The sequence below is a fragment of the Diceros bicornis genome, chromosome 8 (assembly GCF_020826845.1).
Source record: "Diceros bicornis minor isolate mBicDic1 chromosome 8, mDicBic1.mat.cur, whole genome shotgun sequence".
In the NCBI taxonomy this organism is placed as follows: Eukaryota; Metazoa; Chordata; class Mammalia; order Perissodactyla; family Rhinocerotidae; genus Diceros; species Diceros bicornis.
Genome location: NC_080747.1, coordinates 85,492,857 through 85,513,600, shown reverse-complemented (window position 1 = coordinate 85,513,600; position 20,744 = coordinate 85,492,857). Strand labels below are relative to the sequence as shown.

At 38.8% G+C, this 20,744-nt stretch overlaps 1 protein-coding gene across 1 annotated transcript in view; it reads left to right on the top strand.

Moving 5' to 3' along the window:
• Positions 1–20,744, top strand: part of CENPE (centromere protein E) — a 77,442-nt gene extending 56,698 nt beyond the window's left edge. The window contains 9 exon segments of the mRNA XM_058546355.1: positions 380–577; positions 1,658–1,861; positions 3,734–3,877; positions 3,879–3,953; positions 7,157–7,342; positions 13,782–13,894; positions 15,622–15,719; positions 18,271–18,454; positions 20,260–20,744. Of these exon segments, the coding sequence (XP_058402338.1) occupies positions 380–577; positions 1,658–1,861; positions 3,734–3,877; positions 3,879–3,953; positions 7,157–7,342; positions 13,782–13,894; positions 15,622–15,719; positions 18,271–18,454; positions 20,260–20,518 (1,461 nt within the window). The 3' untranslated portion in view covers positions 20,519–20,744.

The window sequence follows — 20,744 nt, the reverse complement described above, 5'->3', positions numbered from 1 at the left end:
AATCTCAGGTGTCTAGCTGGGAAAACTAGGTAATTGGTGATGTTATTAACCAGAAGGGGGCAATAGAAAAAGGTGGATTTATAGGAAACGGGATCATGTTACGTTTTAAATGTATTGAATCTGAGGTAACTGTAGGACATCCATGAGGTATGTCCGGTAGGAAGTCAGAAATAAGAAACCAGAGATCTGGAAGTTACTCTCCCAAGACGCTGAGAGGAGAAAGTTGGGAATGGAGAGAGGCTCTTTCCTTCTTCCTCGCTAGTCAGAGGATATAGATAAACAAGACATGCCATCCTACCTCTTAGTCTCAAGGGTTTAAAACTTCCTCTAAATGTGATAAAAGTTTCATTTCCCAATTTGTTTAATGTTTTCCTGCAAGTTTGTGTTAAGCCATGTTACAAAGATAAAGGCAGAACAACATGAATCCATCAGTAAATTTGAAAAGATTTTTATTGATGAAGTGGAAAAGCAAAGTGAACTGCTAATTAAAATACAGCACCTTCAACGAGATTATGATGTACCATCCAGAGAATTAAGGGACTGCCAGTTGAGGCAGAAAATGGATCTACGTATTGAGGTATAACTTATTTAAAATGGATTTAATTAGATTTTAAGCCTTTTTATCAAGTAGAAAGGTAGCTTTTCATGTGCTTAGAGCCATTTTCATTTACGAAATTAAAAATAGCTTGCAGGGGCGGGCCCCGTGGCATAGTGGTTAAGTGCACGCGCTCCGCTACTGGTGGCCCGGGTTCGGATCCCAGGTGCGCACCAACACACGGCTTCTCTGGCCATGCTGAGACCACGTCCCACATACAGCAACTAGAAGGATGTGCAACTATGACATACAACTATCTACTGGGGCTTTGGGGAAATAAAAAAAAAGGAGGAGGATTGGCAATAGATGTTAGCTCAGAGCCCGTCTTCCTCAGCAAAAAGAGGAGGATTAGCTTGGATGTTAGCTCAGGGCTGGTCTTCCTCAGCAAAAAGAGGATGACTAGCACGGATGTTAGCTCAGGGCTGATCTTCCTCACACACACACAAAAAAATAGGTTGCAGAAGGACAGCTGGGCAGATGTACAGTGCCAAGTCAGACCAGCCTCCTCTCAGAACTCCCCAGACACAGAAACATAAACTTAACATCAGCAAGTGGAAATTCGTGGAAGCCCAGCATATTTTTCCAAATGCCTTCTAAAGCTTCCTAGATCTGTGACTGGGAGTCAGAGACATTTTTATTGTAACAACTCCACACGGAGTATCCTGCTCTCACCCAGCAGTGTGAGGGCCATCCAGTTCCCAGGACGCATGGAAGGCCTGCTGTATGCACAGAAAAGCTGCATCCAGAGGCACTTCGTATACTGTGATTATTAGTCGCAGATTCATAGTTTTGAACAGGTTTTAATGCTAATGGGCAGAACTTGTAGATGTGCCTCCATCACATAGCCTATACTGCCAAAATTTTATGATTCAAATAAGTAAAATTTTAAATTAGAATTATATTTCTAATATAATTAGAATAAATTAGAATTATATTTACTTCAAAATATTAAGAATGAGAGTTCAGTAGTAAGGTTATTTTCCCCTTTTTATGATATTTGTATGATATTTAGATAAAAACTTTCCTAATGTTAATGAGATTCACTGCTTATTTTTCACACAGGAAATTCTCAAAGATTTTTCAGAAAGTGACTTCCACAGGATGAAAACTGAATTTCAACAAGTACTACGTAATAGGAAAGAAATGACCCAGTTTTTGGAAGAGTGGTTGAATACTCATTTTGATATAGAAAAGCTTAAAAATGGCATCCAGAAAGAAAATGATAGGATTTGTGAAGTGAACAACTTTTATAATAAAAAAATAACTGTAAGTAGTAATTTTTTTGTGCTACCTGATTCTTTTTATTGTTTGCTTTAATTTTTGTACCTCATTCTTAAAAAGACTTAGAGCAACTTAATTTTAAGTATATTTTCTTTCATTTGTTTGTGTATACTATTTTTTTATTTGAAAAAAATTGACTCGGTAAAACATGTTCTTCCTCTAACACATTACGCTTCCTTAAGATAATTAAATATATCAACTTTTACTTGTAACGAAGATAACAAAATCTTGGTGTATAATAATCCATTTCCACTTGTGAAGTCTCGAATCTTCTTGCCCTCCTCCTCTGTCATTTCTCACTTAGGTAGGAATTGAGTCTTTTCGCCAAGTAGCCTCAGGCAGGGTGAGACGAGAGCCTGTTTCAGGGCTACAGGCAGCAACTGTGGTAAAGCCATGGACGGGCCTGGCCCGCTACCTAGCGAGGCCTCATGCTTCTCACCTTGGTGCTGTCGCTATTATAGGAGCTGATCTTTCAACTCTGAGGTTCAAAAATGTGGTTTGTGTCATTGTTCCCAAGGTGACCAGTCCTAGTGGACAGATTCGTAAGAACCAACATTGCTTGAGGTCAGTTTGTTAATTTGTTTTACTTTCCACTGGTCAGAAGATTCATTCTGCTTTCTGAAGTAATCCCTACCTCATACACCTGGTAAAATTGGCAGGAACCAGAAAGTTGCTTGTTATATATGCAATTGGAGCAAAGGGAACTAGATTAATATTGTAACTTCTAAGACTGGTTTTGTATTTCACATGTTTGGGTAGTTCTTTCCTGACACTTTAATTTCATCTGGAAACTATACTTAAATCACATTGAAATATAGGTAACATTTTAAAAAAATGTTTTCCTTTGGATAGTTAATCCCATTTGTAGAATACCCCAAGCTAGCAAAATCGTAAATGAGCTGTTTAAAAAAAAAAAAAACTAGTCCACAATCAGTGAAGAAAAGCATAAAACCAGTGTGTGGATAAGATAATCTCCATATAATCCAGTGTTTTCCTTATAATATTCAGGGCCCAGTTGTGGTTAGAAAGTAGGGATTTCTGCTGTGTAGACCAGCATGGATATGTGGCTTCTTCCAGCATCTGAGAGTAGGAATTGATGACTGTATGTGGTAGGAGGTCAGTAGTTCAGAGCAAGGAGGGTCCAGGGTGCCAGCAAGAACACAACTAATTAGGATCCACCTCTGATAGAACTGCCATAATGCCACAAAGAAAGATATAGGTAAGACCAAGACGGCATTCATGATGAGAGCAAAAAGTACGTCCCGTAGGGATAGGAAGTAAAAGATGATAGGAGCAATTTCAGGGTCAGTTAGCTTTTGATGTAAAAGAGGATATTGATTGACTGTTATTCCGTGCACAGAAATTTTCAGATTTTCAGATTAATTACCAAAAGTCAGTGAATTCTTTTCCCTATAACACTAAGGTTTGAAATGAAACAGGAAAGTAGATTGTTGTTAAGTTTACTGTGTATGCTGTGCTATTAGATGTCAGTTAATGTTTATATGTGACATTATATGTGTTGTCACACATGTAATGACTTTAACCTGCACAGTTCTTCAGATTCCTCTTCATATATCATACTGATCTAATAAAGTGAAGTTATCATCTTACAAATCAATGTGAATCCTCTCTAGTCCTTATTCTTTTTTATTCTCATCATCAATATCCAACATCTGAAATGTCAGGAACTGATGCAAATCACAAAGAATATTCACATTCTTTTAAAGTACTCTTCTAGAATGTTCTGAATAATGAATTTCAGCATATGCCTTGTCCTAGAATTCTAGTATTTTTCATACTTGTTTTTTATGTGTAATTCATTTTAGAAGCTATAATGGTGTCTTTACTATTCAATAGGGTATAAGGAATGAAGCAACAGAGTTTGAGGGAAGAAATGCAACCATAGTCAAAGAATAGGAACATGACCTGAAATCAGTGAAAGAGGAGAATGAAAAACTGTTTAAAAACTATCAAACTTTGAAGATCTCTCAGACATCTGCGTGCCCTTGTTAATCCTGCTACACAAGACGCTAAGAATCTTCACGTCACATCAAAAGCTACACAACTAACCACAGAGGTATGAAATTTCTTATAAGATGTTTTTCAATTTGCAGCTTCATCACAGAGCTAAAGATGCGTCTTATATAACATTTCAGAGCAAAATCACAGTATTGAATGTGTTAAGAAACGTGCATGAGGGGCTGGCCCAGTGGCATATCGGTTAAGTGCACGTGCTCTGCTTCGGCGGCCCAGGGTTCTCAGGTTCGGATCCCGGATGTGCACCAATGCACCGCTTATTTACCATGCTGTGGCAGCGTCCCATATAAGATAGAGGAAGATGGGCACAGATGTTAGCCCAGGGCCAATCTTCCTCAGCAAAAAGAGGAGGATTGGCATCAGATGTTAGCTCGGGGCTCATCTTCCTCACAAAAAAAAAAAAAAAAGAAACGTGCATGATGGGCTTGTCTTTTAAATATAGTTCTATTGTGGCTGTCACTCAACTAATTATAAAGCTAGACGTTATATAAAATCTTCGCTTTGAATTATAAAACAGAGGTAACTCATAGCTTAATTTGATTAACAGATACGTACACCGCTTAAGGTGTTATTACCATATATTGTAAGTTTCCTAAATCATGTGACACTCTATTAAATTATAATCTGTGTCTATATACAGAACTAGCTTAGAGGGAAAGAGCAATTTAGCTTTTCTCTAATTATCATCAGTGTCTTTAATATTGGTTAATGTGATCAAAATAAAAATGGAAGGGGCTAAAAATGTAATAAATTCTTATGCAAATTAACCTGTACCCAAGAATCAGTACATTATTTGAATAATCCAGTTACTTTATTAACTACCGTTTCTTGGGAATCTGTAAAGCAGACATGCTGTTTTATTTTGTTATCACACAGAATGTCTTAATGGAGAACCCAAGAGTAAATTATAACTTAACCATTTTACCAAAATAAATATTTATGATAAAACATTAACCACTAGTTTAATAATTAATTACTAGTGGAAACTAGAAGATCACTAGTATACAGTTTATTGATTTGCTGACCACTGCAGTCAGCTGTAGAGATAAAAATAGCAGAAATATGAAACCCATCTTCTAAAGCAATAAGGTAAAGAAGCAGAAGGAAATTCCATCTTCAATGACCCCAGGAAATACCCCATCAGATAATAAATCATATGCTATTAGTTTGATAATTAAGCCAAATTAGAGTAGCATAGAGTAGTTTGGTGGCGATGTAGAAATAGAGCAGTGGAACAGAGTAGAGAGTTCGGCAGTACACCCAAATGAGTATGAGAATTTAGTATACGATAGTGGTAGCAGTCAACTCAGTGGGGAAATGATGGTTTACTTAATGTTTGAATCAGAACAACCAGCTACAGTCTTGAAAAAATAAGTCTGGACTCTTACTTCATTCATTAAACAAAACTAAATTCCGGGTGGACCAAAAAGAAACAGACATTTTCCAGGAAGACCTGCATGTGTATGTATGTGAATAATCTTATAAATATGAACAAATTCAGGTATTTAAATTCATGTATTTTTGTACTTACAAAAAACTGGAAATAACCTAAACATTCATTAGTAGGTGACAGGTTAACTAGTTTATAGTACCTCCATGAAACAGGATGTATGTATCCATGAAAACAAAAGTATGAGAGATCTATGTGTTGATAATGAAAAGATCTGGAAAATATATTGTCAATTTAAAAAATGGTAGGGGGCTGGCCCCATGGCCTAGTGGTTAAGTTTGGCGTGCTCCAGTTTGGTGGCCTGGGTTCACGGTTTGGATCCTGGGCACGGACCTACCTACGCCACTCACCAGCCATGCTGTGGCAGCAACCCACATACAAAATAGAGGAAGGTTGGCACAGATGTTAGTTCAGGGCTAATCTTCCTCAGGAAAAAAAAAAAAAGCAGAACTGTATATTTGTTTTTGTTATGTGCTGTCAAGTCAGCTCCTACTCCTGGCTACCCTATGCATGAGTGATGTCCACAATGTCCCGTCCTCAACAGCCCTACTCAGCTCCTGTAGGCTCATGCCTATGGCTTCCTTTATGGAGTCAGTCGGTCTCATATTTGGTCTTGCTCTTTTCCTGCTGCCTTCTACTTTCCCCAGTATTATTGCCTTTTCCAAAGAATCCTGCCTTTTCATGATGTGCCCAAAGTAGGGCAGCCTCAGTTTTATCATTTTTGGCTCTAGCAAGAGTTCAGACTTAATTTGCTCTAGGACCCACTTGTTCATCTTTCTGGCAGCCCAGGGCATGCATAGAGCTCTGCTCCAACACCAGATTTCAAATGAATCCATTTTTTTTCCCATCAGCCCTCTTCACTCTCCAGCTTTCACACTTGTACATAATAATTGGGAGTACAAGGGTGTGGATAATCCTGGCCTTGGTCTCTAATGACCCTTCCTTACACTCAATCTCTCCTAATTCTTTCATTGCTGCCCTTCTGAGTCTCAGTCTTCTCTTGGGTTCTTGACTACAGCCTCCATTTAAATTGATGACTGAACGAAAGTAAACAAAATCTTTAACAATTTCAATGTCTTGTCTACATTAAAATTGTGTAGTGCTTCTGTAGTCATGATTTCTGTCTTCTTGATGTTCAAATGCAGTCCTGCTTTGGCACTTTCTTCTTTCTACTTATGCACTATTGTGTGTGTACTTTCTTCTTACGCGTATTGTGTGTATGACTTACTGTTTTTATAAACTATATATTCACATATGCTTAGATACATATAGAAAATTTCCACAAGGATACACTTGAAAGAGTTTAGTAGTCATTGCTTCAGAGTTGTTGGGGGTTCTGAGGTGGGAGAACTTACTCTTCATTATATGCCTTTGAATTTTTCCACATACTTGTATTTTTCAAGGTAAAAACTAGGTAATAAAAATAAAGCGAAAGATATGTTACATGTATTACTCTAAAGAGTCAATTAACAAATGTACTTTCTGTAAGTAGTGTTAATTTAAAATGTCAGTGCCTGTTTAATATGCTTAGCACTATGCTAACTAGTAAATAAAATAAGCACTAAACCTTATGTAAAATTTGGGCATTTTTTTGTCCAAAAATCATCAGCTTGCTTCTAAGTGAAAAAAATAATACCTGTGTAAATCGAGTGCCATTTGGCTTCTCTTCTTTTCTGTCCTTTGTTAATGCAATCTGAAAAGTTAATACCCATATATGACCATCTTTGTCTTAAACTTGTATACTGTGATTCTGTCTTCACAGCAGACCTTATATATGTGTGTGTTTTTAATAGACAATTCAAGAGCTGGAAACTGCACTCCATGAAGCTAGAGAAAGTGCCATGCACAAGGAAGACAAGATTATAGAGATGCAGAGAGAACTAGAGATGTCTAATGACGTCATAGCAAAACTTTAGTCACAAGTTAATGAATCAAATAAATGCCTGGAAAAAACAAAAGAAATGATCCAAGTGCTTCAGGTAACAACAAATTCAGTTCATAAAGAAAAGGGTTTTTTCTTTTACTGTTGAACTTGACAGATAATTTGGGACTCTAATCTTTTACTTTCATGTCTGAAGTTCAATACTCAGGCTTTAAAAAAGCAAGTGGGAGGCGAGAATTCTACCACTGAACTCATGCCTGTTAGAATGGCTGTAATCACCAAGACAAAAAACAACAAATGTTGGAGAGGATGTGGAGAAACAGGAACCCTCATACACAGCTGGTGGGAATGCAAATTGGTGCAGCCTCTATGGAAAACGGTATGGAGATTCCTCAAAGAATTAAAAATAGAGATGCCCTATGATCCAGCCATCCCACTACTGGGAATCTATCCAATGCACCTGAAATCAACAATCCAAAGGGGCTTATGCACCCCTATGTTCATTGCACATTATTCACCATAGCCAAGAAGTGGAAGCAACCTAAGTGTCCCTCGACTGACAATTGGATTAGGAAAATGTGGTATATATATACAATGGAATACTACTCAGCCATAAAAAAAAGACAAAATCGTCCCATTTGCAACAACATGGATGGGCCTGGAGCGTATTATGTTAAGTGAAATAAGCCAGAAAGAGAAAGACAAACACTGTATGATCTCACTCATATGTGGAATATAAACCAACACATGGACAGAGAAAACTGGACTGTGGTTACCAGGGGCAGTGGGGGTGGGGGGTGGGCACAAGGGGTGAAGGGAGTCATATATATGGTGATGGACAAACAAAAATGTACAACCCAAAATTTCACAATGTTAGAAACCATTAAAACATCAATAAAAAAAAAAAAAAAAAAGCAAGTGGTAACTTGAAAATGAAACGCAGGAGTATCTTTTCATGCAAAATAATGATTATTTTTATTTTCCTAGAAAATTATTTTTAAAAAACAAATATTCTTTACAGTTTAAAATATATTTCTTTTTATTTTTCAAAAAAATGCTTCTTATCTAAATATTTAACACTCTGTTAGATAAGTACATTTTAAAATTCTTTTTTTTTTTTGCTACTTAATCCCCTGTTATTGAGTCCTACCTATAGCCTGTGGGCTGAATCTGACCTGTTCTCTCTAGGAAGAACGTAGTTTAAATGTTTGTAGCTTGAGTGCCATTACACAAGTCTTGCCCTCCTTCATCACATCCTTCCTCCCTCTGGTTTTAGCCCCAGCCACTTCTCACTCTTCTGCTACTTGGGTCAGACCCTAATAGGCCTTTCAGTTCACTGTTCCTGCTCCAGTGTCTCTTCATTCCAAAATTAGGAACAAGTCAAGAATGTCTGTTCTTTTCATTATTTAACATTGTTCTAAAAATTCTAGTTCATTCAAGGAGGCATGAAACAGAGAGGCAAGAGGAAATAATCTTAATTGACAATTAAAAATTGTTGGTAAAGCTAAAAACCAAGAAAATCAACTGTAAAGCTTTAGCATCTTTGAGAATAAAGTAATTTTTTAATATTTCAAATAATTAAATCACATTTTTATTCTTTCAACAAATATTTGTTGAGTACCTGCTATGTGTTGATCATTGCTCTAGATGCCATGTGTACTGCAGTGGGGAAAAAAAAGCCTCCTTCAAGAGGCTTACATTCTGGTTCAGGAAGTCAGAAAATAAACAAGTATATATGTGTGTCAAATGGTGAAAAGTTCAATGGAAAAAAATTAAGCTAGACAGGGGTATATAGGTGCTGGGTGAGAGTGGGGGTGTGAGAGTAGGAATGTGATTTTGCAAGGGGAGTTGAGGAGAGCCGCACTGTTAGGATGATGAAGTGATGCGGTGAGCTGTCTGGGAGGGAAGGGCCTCCTAGGCAAAGAAAGTAGCAAGTGCAAAGGCCCCGACACACAAGTAGCTGAGACATGTTCAAAGAGACAGCAAGAAAGCCAGCATCGCCTGAGCAGCGTGGGCAAGGGATAGAGGGAAAAATAGCTGAGAAGTAGCAGATAGCCAAATCATAAAGTGTCTTGTAAGCTGTTGTAAGTACTTTGGGTTTTATTCTGGGTGAGATGAGAAGTCATCAGACGATTTTGGCAAAAGGATATGGTCTGAATTAATTTTTTAAAGGCTGCCCTTTGAAAATCGAATCCAGGAGGGTGTGTTTGTTAGTGATGTGCCAGCTGCTACAACCAAGGCAACCAAAAATGCAATGGCTGCATTCCGCATGATCACTCAGAGGCCCACGTTTCTGCCGTCTTGTTTCTCCACCACTCCCTGGGCGCTGCTTCATCTGCCTGGTTAAAGCCCAGTTGTAAGCTCTCCGTGCGCGGGCCACAGAAAAGGGACGAGGTGAGGAGGCTGAAAATGGTCTTAAAATCTCTGCTCTTAAAGGCTCTGGCCCAGAAGTGGCACATGTCTCTTCCTCTCATATTTCTTTTTTTTGCAAAATATTTAGATTTCATTAATCAAAGAGAAAGCCAAACACGTACCTCTCATATTTCTTAGAGTCAGAGATGATTGCAAAGTTTTTGGCCTGAGCAGCCGAAAGGATAGACTTGCCGTTTATGGAAATGAGAAAGACTGCCAGAAGAGCAAGTTTGAACCGGGAAAGCAGAATGAGGGTTCAGTTTTGGACATGTTGAATTTGAAATGCCTACTGAGGACACCCAGTAGGCCATTGGATATATGAGTCTGAGCGAGGTCTAGACTTGAGGCATAACTTTGGGGAATCATCAGCATACAAAAATCATGAGACTGGATGAGGGCATAAGCATCATGGAGAAGAGATGTGGAGTAACCAAAAGATACTGAGATGGAGCAGCCAGTGAGTGAAAGAGAAAGGAGAGGTGGCGGGCAAGAGAGAATGGTTCCAGTTTCTTCATACAAGTGAAGGCAGTGTTTCAAGAAAGAGGAAGTGAGCAACAAATTTCTCCACACTCAGTATAGATTGAGACAGGTATCTACAGAGAGATAAATATCTTTCCTGCGTACTATAAGTAGCCATTTAGATAATATAATAGGGCATGCCATTGTACAGCACCCATGGGAAAAGAAAGCAAAATACACGGTATCCATAAAATCTTTATACAGTTTGAATTTTTAAGAATTTGTTTCTGTATGTTATATAAATATTCTATAAAATGCAACAGAGTGTATTTAACTCAAGACTTGGCAGAATAAAATGCAAAGATATTAACTTTTAACCTATTCACCACTATTTTAATTCGCCTGGATCTAGTTGCCCAATATAATGTAGGGTTTATTAAATGAATATAGAAGAAAGTAATTTGAACAAATGAATCATTAACAATTTTGTTTAAAGCTTAATACATTTCCTCTGTTGTATCTTTACAAATTATTTATATCAAGTAACAGTGAATTTGTTGACAATTTAAACCACGCTAGAACTTTAGGGACATCCTGCACAATAGGAAAAAAAGACCTTATTTATAATGGGCACAAAATCTAAAATAAAAATTCTCAAGTGACTAACCTTAACAAAAAATGAGGCAACATATATGAAAAGAACATCAAAACTCTAAAAGGAAATATAGGAGAGCCTGTGTTTAAAATAAGAAACATGCCATTTCCTAGGTGGTAACCTAAATACTGTACAACCATCAGTTTTTCCCAAATTAATTTCTAAAGTTAATGTAATTCAAATCAGAATCTCAAAGGAATTCTTTTTCTGGTAGAGCAAGGAAAGTTTCTCAACAGAATCCATCAAAAATATGATAAATAGATGATGTTAGCCAAGAACATATGTTTTCAGACTTTTCAGTTATTAGTAAACTGTTTCAGGCTGTCAGGATTTCCTGAGTGCAGCTTTGGTCACATGCCATAGGTTTGAAATATGGAATTCTCATTGTCTTTTGTTTCTAAGTCAGCATTTCTAATTTTGATTTCTTTTACCCAAGAATTATTTTAAAACTGTTACATATGACTAATTTATTTCACTATATTGTGGCAAAAAAATACTGTAATTTCTGCATTTTTAGAATATATTGAAATTTTATTTTGTGTGTCATAAGTGAATAAATGTTTTTAGAGTTCTTTGAACTTTTAAAACAAAATGTATACAAATAGATCAATGGAACAGAATAGAGATCCCAGAAATAAATACACACAAATATGGTCAATTGATCTTTGACAGAAGAGCAAAGGCAATTCAATGGAAAAGGATAGTCTTATCAACTAATGGTGCTGAACAACTGGACACCTTTCACAAAAATTAACTCAATTGATCATAAACCTAAATGTAAAACACAAAACTAGAAAACTCCTAGAAGATAACATAGGAGAAAATCTAGGTGACCTTGGGTTTGGCGTTGACTTTTTAGATACAATAGCAAAAGCACAATCTATGAAAGAAAAAAAATTGATAAATTGGACTTCATTTAAATTAAAAACATTTGCTTTGTGAAAGACAAGCCACAGACTGGAAGAAAAATCTTTGCAAAACACATATCTAATAAAGGACTGTTATCCAAAATATACAAAAAACTCTTAAAACTCAGTAATAAGAAAGCAAACAACCTGATTAAAAAGTAGGCAACAGATCTGAACAGACACCTCACCAAAGAAGATATACAGATGGTAAATAAGCATATGGAAAGATGCTCAATATCATGTCATTAGAAAAGTGCACATTAAAAACAATGAGATACCACTACACATTCACAGTATCTGAAAATATCATAATGGCCAAAATCCAAAACACTGACAACACAATGCCAGCAAGGAGTGGAGCCAGGAACTCTCGTTCATTGCTGGTGGGAACGCAAATGGTACAGGCACTTTGGAAGACAGTATGGCAGTTTCTTAGAAAACACACCACTCCAGCCAGTCACATGCTCAGGGAGTCCCTGATATCAGCATCTGGTCCAGAAAGCCGGGGTCTTTTACTGATGCTGTGACTGAGCAAACGGCAGGCTCCTCCGCGAATGGGTTCATCTGACCCACTCATCGACCTCCTTAGGCTGAGCTTCTCACTTTTGGAAGCTTGCACCTTTTTAGTCTTTGCTAGCCATTGTGTGTGTGCACATGTTTTTATGGGGACTGGGGGGAAAGCCTAGAGGAATAAAGAGCTCTCTGGGTCCCTATTTAAAAAATGATGGGTTTATTATTCAATATCTAATAGTAATCCATTGTATGTCTAACAGTGATAAAAGAAATGATGATTTATTCAGCAATAATAAGAAATGAGCTATCAAGCCACAAAAAGACATGGAGGAATCTTAAACGCATATTGCTAATTCTAAAAAGCCCATCTGAAAAGGCTACATACTATATGACATCCTGGAAAAGGCAAAACTAGGCAAACAGTAAAAAAATCAGTGATTGCCAAGGGTTCAGGGGGAGGGATAGGTAGGTGGAGCACAGGAGATTTTTAGGGCAGTGAAACTAATTTATATGATGCAGTGATGATGAACACATGTCATTACACATTTGTCAAAACCCAAAGAGTGTACAATACAAAGAGTAAACTCTAAACTGTGAAGTTTAGTTAACAATAATGTATTGATATTGGCTCATCATTTGTAACAAATATACCACACTAATTCAAGATGTTAATAATAGGAGAAACTAGTGGGAGAACAAGGGTATACAGGGTCTCTGCTCAATTTTTCTATAAACCTAAAATTGCTGTAAAAATTTAAACCTATTTATTAAAAAAGATGGGGCCGGCCCCGGGGCTTAGCGGTTAAGTGGGGCGCTCCGCTACTGGCAGCCCGGGTTCGGATCCCCGGCGCGCACCGACACACCGCTTCTCCGGCCATGCTGAGGCCGCGTCCCACATACAGCACCTAGAAGGACATGCAGCTATGACCTACAACTATCTACTGGGGCTTTGGGGGAAAAAAAGGAGGAGGATTGGCAATAAATGTTAGCTCAGAGCCAGTCTTCCTCAGCAAAAAGAGGAGGATTAGCACGGATGTTAGCTCAGGGCTGATCTTCCTCACACACACAAAAAAGATGTATATATATGTTTGTATTATATATGAATAATAGTTTTCTCTGAGTGGAAAGTAGGTGCATCTCTATCACTAGATTGAACTGTCCTTGAGCACAGAATATCCCCACGAATGTTATATGAGATTTTGTGCGTTGAGTTCAGTTCTTCTTTGATATTTATATTGCTGTTCATCTCTCATCTCATTTTCCTGATTTACCTTTGTCTACCCATTTCATTATTTTCGACGTTTCTGTTTCATTTTGCTTAGGTATATTGTTTTTTTTAATTGGGAAAAAATTGTTTTAAGAAATAAAAGTCATAGGTTTTCTAATTCACATTAGCTTCCAATAGCTTAAATATACTTCACATCAAATATCTATTTGTTATTCATTTTAGGTTTAAAATTTGTGCCTTTCCTGCTTTTCATATATTTGGAGTTTGCTGCTTTAAAATGTTCCTACCAGATCAAGGCAGTTAACAAGTCTTTGAAACTGCTCTAAAATTACTTTATTTTTCTTTTCTCTAAAAAATTTAGGAGAAAGTTGCTTTAGGAGCTAAGCCCTATAAAGAAGAAATTGAAGATCTCAAAACAAAACTGGTGAAAATAGACCTAGAGAAGATGAGAAATGCCAAGGAGTTGGAGAAAGAGTATGTCTTTGTCTCAACTGAATATGTCTTTAATAGCTTAAATTTCCCTTCTAAACTGTCTAAATTTCTTTGTATTAGTTAACTTTTTAAAATATGTTAAGATATTGTTATTGCTTTTTGTAAAATAAATACAAACATCTGCAGATTTTAAATTTATTAAATTCTCATTACGTATGCAAAGGTTTTAAAAACAAGCACAATTCTGATCAATTACTAACATACGATGTCTTTGCGTGCTTCTTGCTCAATCATATATAAACAGCTTAAAAATGGCCTTTTTATGTTTGAAAGTGAATATTAAGAATGTGTATGTGTTTTTAGCAGTTTGACTAAGGTTTCTGTTGGTTCTCTTAATTTCATTTGTTCTTCCTGTTTTGTTTTTGTATAAACATCGTGTTTCCTTTTAAATTGTAGTACTTAGTGCCTGGGAGCATATCCTCTTTTTATTGATTTGTTACATACAGTACTGTATATAGTAGCCTGCCTGAAGTTCTTTGTGGTACAGCATAATGAAAAGAACATTAGGGGCTGGCCCGGTGGCGTAGTGGTTAAGTTCGCGCACTCTGCTTCAGTGGTCCGGACTTCACTGGTTCCGATCTCGGGCATGGACCTACACACTGCTCATCAAGCCACGCTGTGGCGGCGTCCCACATACAAAATAGAGGAAGATGGGCACGGATGTTAGCTCAGGCCCGATCTTTTTCCTCAAGCAAAAAGATGTCAACTCAGGGCAACAGATGTCAGCTCAGGGCTGATGTTCCTCACCAAAAAAAAAAAAGGACATTAAACAGAGCATCAGGGAAACTGAATTAGAAATATAATGTTGCCACTTATTACTATGTCACCTTTTGCAAGCTGTTTAATCTCTCTGGTCCTCACATTCATAATCAATAAAAGGATAGGTTTGTATTAGAGGATTTGTTAAGATCCCCTCTGACTTCTAACACTTTTTATTCTTCCTGTAAGTGTTTAATGAATATTTAATGATGATATCTAATTTTGCCCAAAACATAGCACTCTGAATCTTCATGCATTCTCACCAGCCTTCTGTCGATAGGACTGTTGGTTTTAGTGGAGCTTATACTTATTAAATTCATCATTGTAAAAAGCAGTTTTACTTATAGGGTAGAATCAGCAGATTCTTTCAGTCTCTAAGAAAGGCAGAAGGTCTCATAATTTAGCATTACTGATTAACGCTGAAGCAAACAATTCACAAAATGTCTTTCTCTACTGGGCACAAGGAGCAGAATTTGACCTCTGACTGTGTCACCTCAGATCAGAGCTGCAGCCGGGGGTTGCTTGCCTGACAGTGTAGACAGGAAGCTGCTTTTCGCTTTTACGCTCTGGTAATTGCTGTAGCTTCAAGATGTTTCTAGGACCTCATGGTAACAACCCAGTTATTTGTTTTATGGTGCCCCTGAATGTAATTTTGCTCAATATCCAATTAATAGCTATTGGGCTTTCAGAAATTTAAAAAGAATTGGTTTCTCAATGTTAAAAAAAATTGCCCCTGCAACCAAACAGAACACTCACAATGTGGTGGTGTTACTTATAGCTTTAAAGTGCATGATACCAGGGCCGTATCCTGGGAGCTGATCTGCTGCTGCTTATGCATATTATGTCAATGTGATGTATCTTATCAGGGAATTCGGGACAGCAGTTCTGTTTATTCTTCATTAAAAGTTAGTTGCAGGCATTTTACATATTCCTGTTGTTGTTCTTAATAGAATTACTTCTACAAAAGCCGCCGTAGAACATCAAAAAGAAGTTATAAGGGTATTGAGAGAAAATCTTAGAAGAAATCAACAGGCCCAAGATACTTCAAGTAAGTAGAAAATCCTGATATTTCCAGATCCTTTCCATCTTACTTCTCAATATACTTACACATTTTGAAGACTACTCTTATATATGTGACAGTCAAGAATAAACCTAATTAATCGCTAGTTTAGAAAGAACTCTTTTTAAAATGAACACATTGGAATCATATTTGTCCTCTGACATCTCCTTAGTTTCCTGTAATCTCAACTGTTTATCCATTATAGATTGTGGAAAAATATGAATTTTACCTTTGCACTATCACACCTTTAAATATTAGCGAAGATACATACCTTCAGTACTATAAAAGTATGACTTAACTATCAGGGTAGAAGCACCCTTCCTAATAAAAATACAAGCATGTCTTAATAGATTTTAACCATGTGCACTGTAAAAATATAATCAGTACACAGTAAAAATAAGTCAATATTATCTTGTTCTTAGTACTGAAAATACAGAGTTGATGCTTACTGGCAAACTCTTTGAAAGTTATCTTAGGTACCCAGTTTTCAAATCTAACGATCAAATTTCGGCATATACATTCCTCACACTATACCTTTTCCCATATTTCTATCTCTTGTGTTTCATTTGAAAAGAGAAAATGCTGAACAGTACTTGGGGCAGCTTTGTGTAGTAGGACCAGCATTGAACTAAAGTCAGGTACAGGTCTCCAGGCTGATGGCCCTCATGTGACAGCATGTGCACTCGTGAGGACAGCCCCTGACCTTCTGGATTCTGTGTAGACTTGTGAGGGTCAAAGGTCTCTAGGCTGATGGCCCTCACGTGACGGCATGTGCACTTGTGAGGACAGCCCCTGACTGTCTGGATTCTGTGTAGACTTGTGAGGGTCAGAGGTCTCCAGGCTGATGGGCTTCACATGATGGCATGTGCACTTGTGAGGACAGCCCCTGACCGTCTGGATTCTGTGTAGACTTGTGAGGGTCAGAGGTCTCCAGGCTGATGGCCTTCACGTGACGGCATGTGCACTTGTGAGGACAGCCCCTGACTGTCTGGATTCTGTGTAGACTTGTCAGAGTCAGACTCGGAGTTGTGTGAAAGAACACTGAACATCCTAACTGCCATCAAACATAAGATGATATTTGTGTGTGTTATTGTCCACTCATGTAAAAAAAATAGAGATCATGTTAAAGATGTTGTCTAGCACATATTTAGTGTGAACGGCCCTAGTGTTATTGCAACTCAATCGCAGCTCCTACCTGGAACACTTCAAGGGATAAAAATAGAACTTTTGTTGTTACAGGAGGGTCAGGATCATTACTCTTGATTTGTAAGTGACTTTCAGGAACATATTGTACCTGAATTCAAAGTAGTTCAAAAGAAAATGGACATTGACTCTCTTCGCCACACACATTTTACCCCTCCTTTGTAAATAGTCAGTGACCCAGTGGATTATCCCACTTTATAAGCACCTCACATTTTTATGCAATTTTACCTAAAATTTACAAAACAGTTCTTTACATTACTATTACACACACAGTGTAAAATACTTAATAATATACGCTTTAATATTGTTCTACGGTTTATTTAGTTAACAAGTATGTGTTGAGTAGTGAGAGCACACTGAATGCCTGGAGGTGGACCCCACACACAATGTGTGTGGAAGAAGCCCTCCAGGTGGCCCCACTGCCGGGGAGGGTGACAGTGAGGGACAGCTCTCCCTGCTGCCATCACGGGGAGAGACCCTACTCCTGTGGAGGGCGACAGTGAGGGACAGCTCTCCCTGCTGCCATCACGGGAGAGACCCCACTGCTGTGGAAGGTGACAATGAGAGACAGCTCTCCCTGCTGCCATCACAGGAGACACCTCACTGCTGTGGAAGGTGACAGTGAGAGACAGCTCTCCCTGCTGCCATCACAGGAGACACCTCACTGCTGTGGAAGGTGACAGTGAGAGACAGCTGTCCCTGCTGCCATCACAGGAGACACCTCACTGCTGTGGAGGGTGACAGTGAGGGACAGCTCTCCCTGCTGCCATCACAGGAGACACCTCACTGCTGTGGAAGGTGACAGTGAGAGACAGCTCTCCCTGCTGCCATCACCGGAGACACCTCACTGCTGTGGAAGGCGACAGTGAGGGACAGCTCTCCCTGCTGCCATCACGGGAGAGACCCCACTGCTGTGGAAGGTGACAATGAGAGACAGCTCTCCCTGCTGCCATCACAGGAGACACCTCACTGCTGTGGAGGGTGACAGTGAGAGACAGCTCTCCCTGCTGCCATCACAGGAGACACCTCACTGCTGTAGAAGGCGACAGTGAGGGACAGCTCTCACACTGCCATCACGGGGAAAGATCCTAGCAGATTACAGTGGTAGAGTTGGTGAGTGGAGAGAAGCAGGGGGATTCTGGAGATATTTATAATCGATGCTCGAATAGGCATAGGAGGTAAGGGATGAGGAGGAAGTCAAGGATGACATCCAGGGAGCTGCTGCTTGATATGTTTTGGTTTTTATAGTGACTTATTGAACTTAGTAATGTTTCCTTCATTTTGAACTTTGGAGAGAATTAAGATTACCACCCCTCTGTGTATTTTCCTCCCACAGTGATATCAGAACATGTTGATTCTCAGCCTTCAAAGAAACCCTTAACCTGTGGGGGTGGCAGCGGCATTGTACAGAGCACAAAGGCTCTTATTTTGAAAAGTGAATATATATGGCTAGAAAAGGAAATTTCTAAGTTAAAGCAGCAAAATGAACAGCTAATACAGCAAAGGAATGAACTGTTAAGGTAAGATCTGCTTACCTGACACAGAAATTATGCTTATGGCGGTTACATGTGGGAGAGGATGATACGTACACGTACATATATATTTTTTTGCGTTTGGCAACCCTCCACACATGGGGAAAGTAATTTTTAGAGCTCATGTAATGTCTTTTTAAAAAGGATTAAGAATATGGTAGCACCATTCCAGAGGTCTACTGTGTAGCAACCCAACCTATTTTTTTTTTCCTGAGGAAGATTCTGTCTGAGCTAACATGCATGCCAGTCTTCCTCTATTTTTGGTATGATGGCCGCCAGCACAGCGCAGCATACTTGTTAACAGAGCAATGTAGGTCTGCACCCGGGAACCGAACCTGGGCTGCCAAAGTGGAGTGCGCTGAACTTAACCACTAGGCCACCGGGGCTGGCTCCATCAACTGACCTATTTTTAACTAAGCCAAGAACCAAAAAGTAAACGAAGATCTTTGAGGGAAAGCTTAAATATGCCACAAATTTACCGAAGTCAATGAGGCTGTACTCAAAGGAGAATCCCTGAGGTCCACTGTTGTAGCCTATTTACTTTTATTTTATAAATAGTTCTAAAAAATTTAATTATTTGGCTTCTACCAAAGATTAGAATCTTGTGCTAATCTCTACTAATGATGTAATAGAAGACAATTAGGCATTAAACAAATAATTATACAAATAATGAATTTTTTGTATGAATGCTATTAAACAACAACAAGAAAAAAACAAATAGGACATTATGAAAGTCTGTAACAGAGGCATCACGCCTTATCTAGGTAGGGGGAGGGGTGGTGATCAAGAAACAAATATATCAGAGTGGATCTGAAAAATGAGTAGAAGTTAGGCTCGATGAAAGGAGAAACGGCTAAGCCTTCCAGGCCGAGGGAACAGCATGTGCACAGGCTTTGAGTCAGCAAGGATAACCAGCTGGTGGAACAGAAAGACATCCAGTGTGACCAGGGCACAGAGAATGAGCAAGAGTAAGTGCACGATGAGATGCCAGAGGCAGCTGGTCCAGAGCACACAGTGTCGGTCATCCTGAGGCAGTTGGGGTGGTGTCCTAGACGTAGTGGGAGGGTTACCTCCACTGGAGGATTTTAAGCTGGGGCCTGATGGGCTGAGACAGCATCTCTGGCTGCTAGAGCAGTACAGGGGAACCCAATAGGAGACTGTTTGTCGTAGTCCAGGCAAAAGGTAATTTTGGCATGGACTGGAATGGCGTCAATGGGGATAAAAATAAGGAGGTGGATTTGAGACATAAGTATGAGGTCGTGTGAACAGGCTTGGCTGCCTGATCAAGCAAAGGGGAGCAGGGCCAGGACTGCTCCCAGGATTCTCTGGAGGAGCTGGGTAAATGCAGGCAGCATTCCTGTAGGAAACAAGGCTGTAAGTACTCCAGACGAGCACAGTGTAATACTTCTTTTAAAGTAACAAAGGTACATTAAAGATTCATCCATCCAGAAGACTAACTTATCAAATGACTGCCACAAAGTATCAGTAGATACACCACTCTGGATGACATCACTGACTCATTCGAAACCTAATGTCATACTTTTCAAGACTTCGTGATCACGGAGATTTACTATAATTATGCAATTTGCATTGACCTCATTTCATCTTCTGAGCTGTGGCAATAATCCAAACAGGAAGCCTTAGGTTGAAATTAAAATGTAAATATGATAAAATGGTAAATTATGTGTTACATTTATTTTACCACAATTAAGAAAAGAATTTTATGTAAATATGAATACATTTCTGGAATTGAGCAGTCTCACAGTCTCTTTTCTTTTTTCCCCACATTTAAGCAATAACCATCATCTTTCCAGCGAGGTCAAAACATGGAAGGAGAGAACCCTTACAAGAGAGGCTCTCAAAGAAGCGACTTGTGCGAGTTCTCCTAAGTCTCCTAAGGTGACTGGACCAGCTTCTAAGAAGAGACAACGTACACCTTCTCATTGCAAGGAACAGGATTTACAAGATCCTGTGCCAAAGGAATCACCAAAAGCTTGGTTTTCTGATAGCGGATCAGTCTTTTCCAGCACCTCATCCAGTTTGCTATTTTGATAACTCAAGTTTAGGCCTTTGCTCAGGCGGGTAAATATCCTGGTTACTTGGAGATCGGGGGTAACGGTTGGAACTAATCTGTAACATGTGGCCCCAAAGGGCAGGTGTATACAAGAGAAGACGTCGTGGAGAAGCTACAGCACACAGACCTTGTCTGCTCTCTCTGTGAGAAGCTTCTCCACAGCCCAGCCCTGAAGTGGAATCCCCTTTTACTCCAAGTGAAATC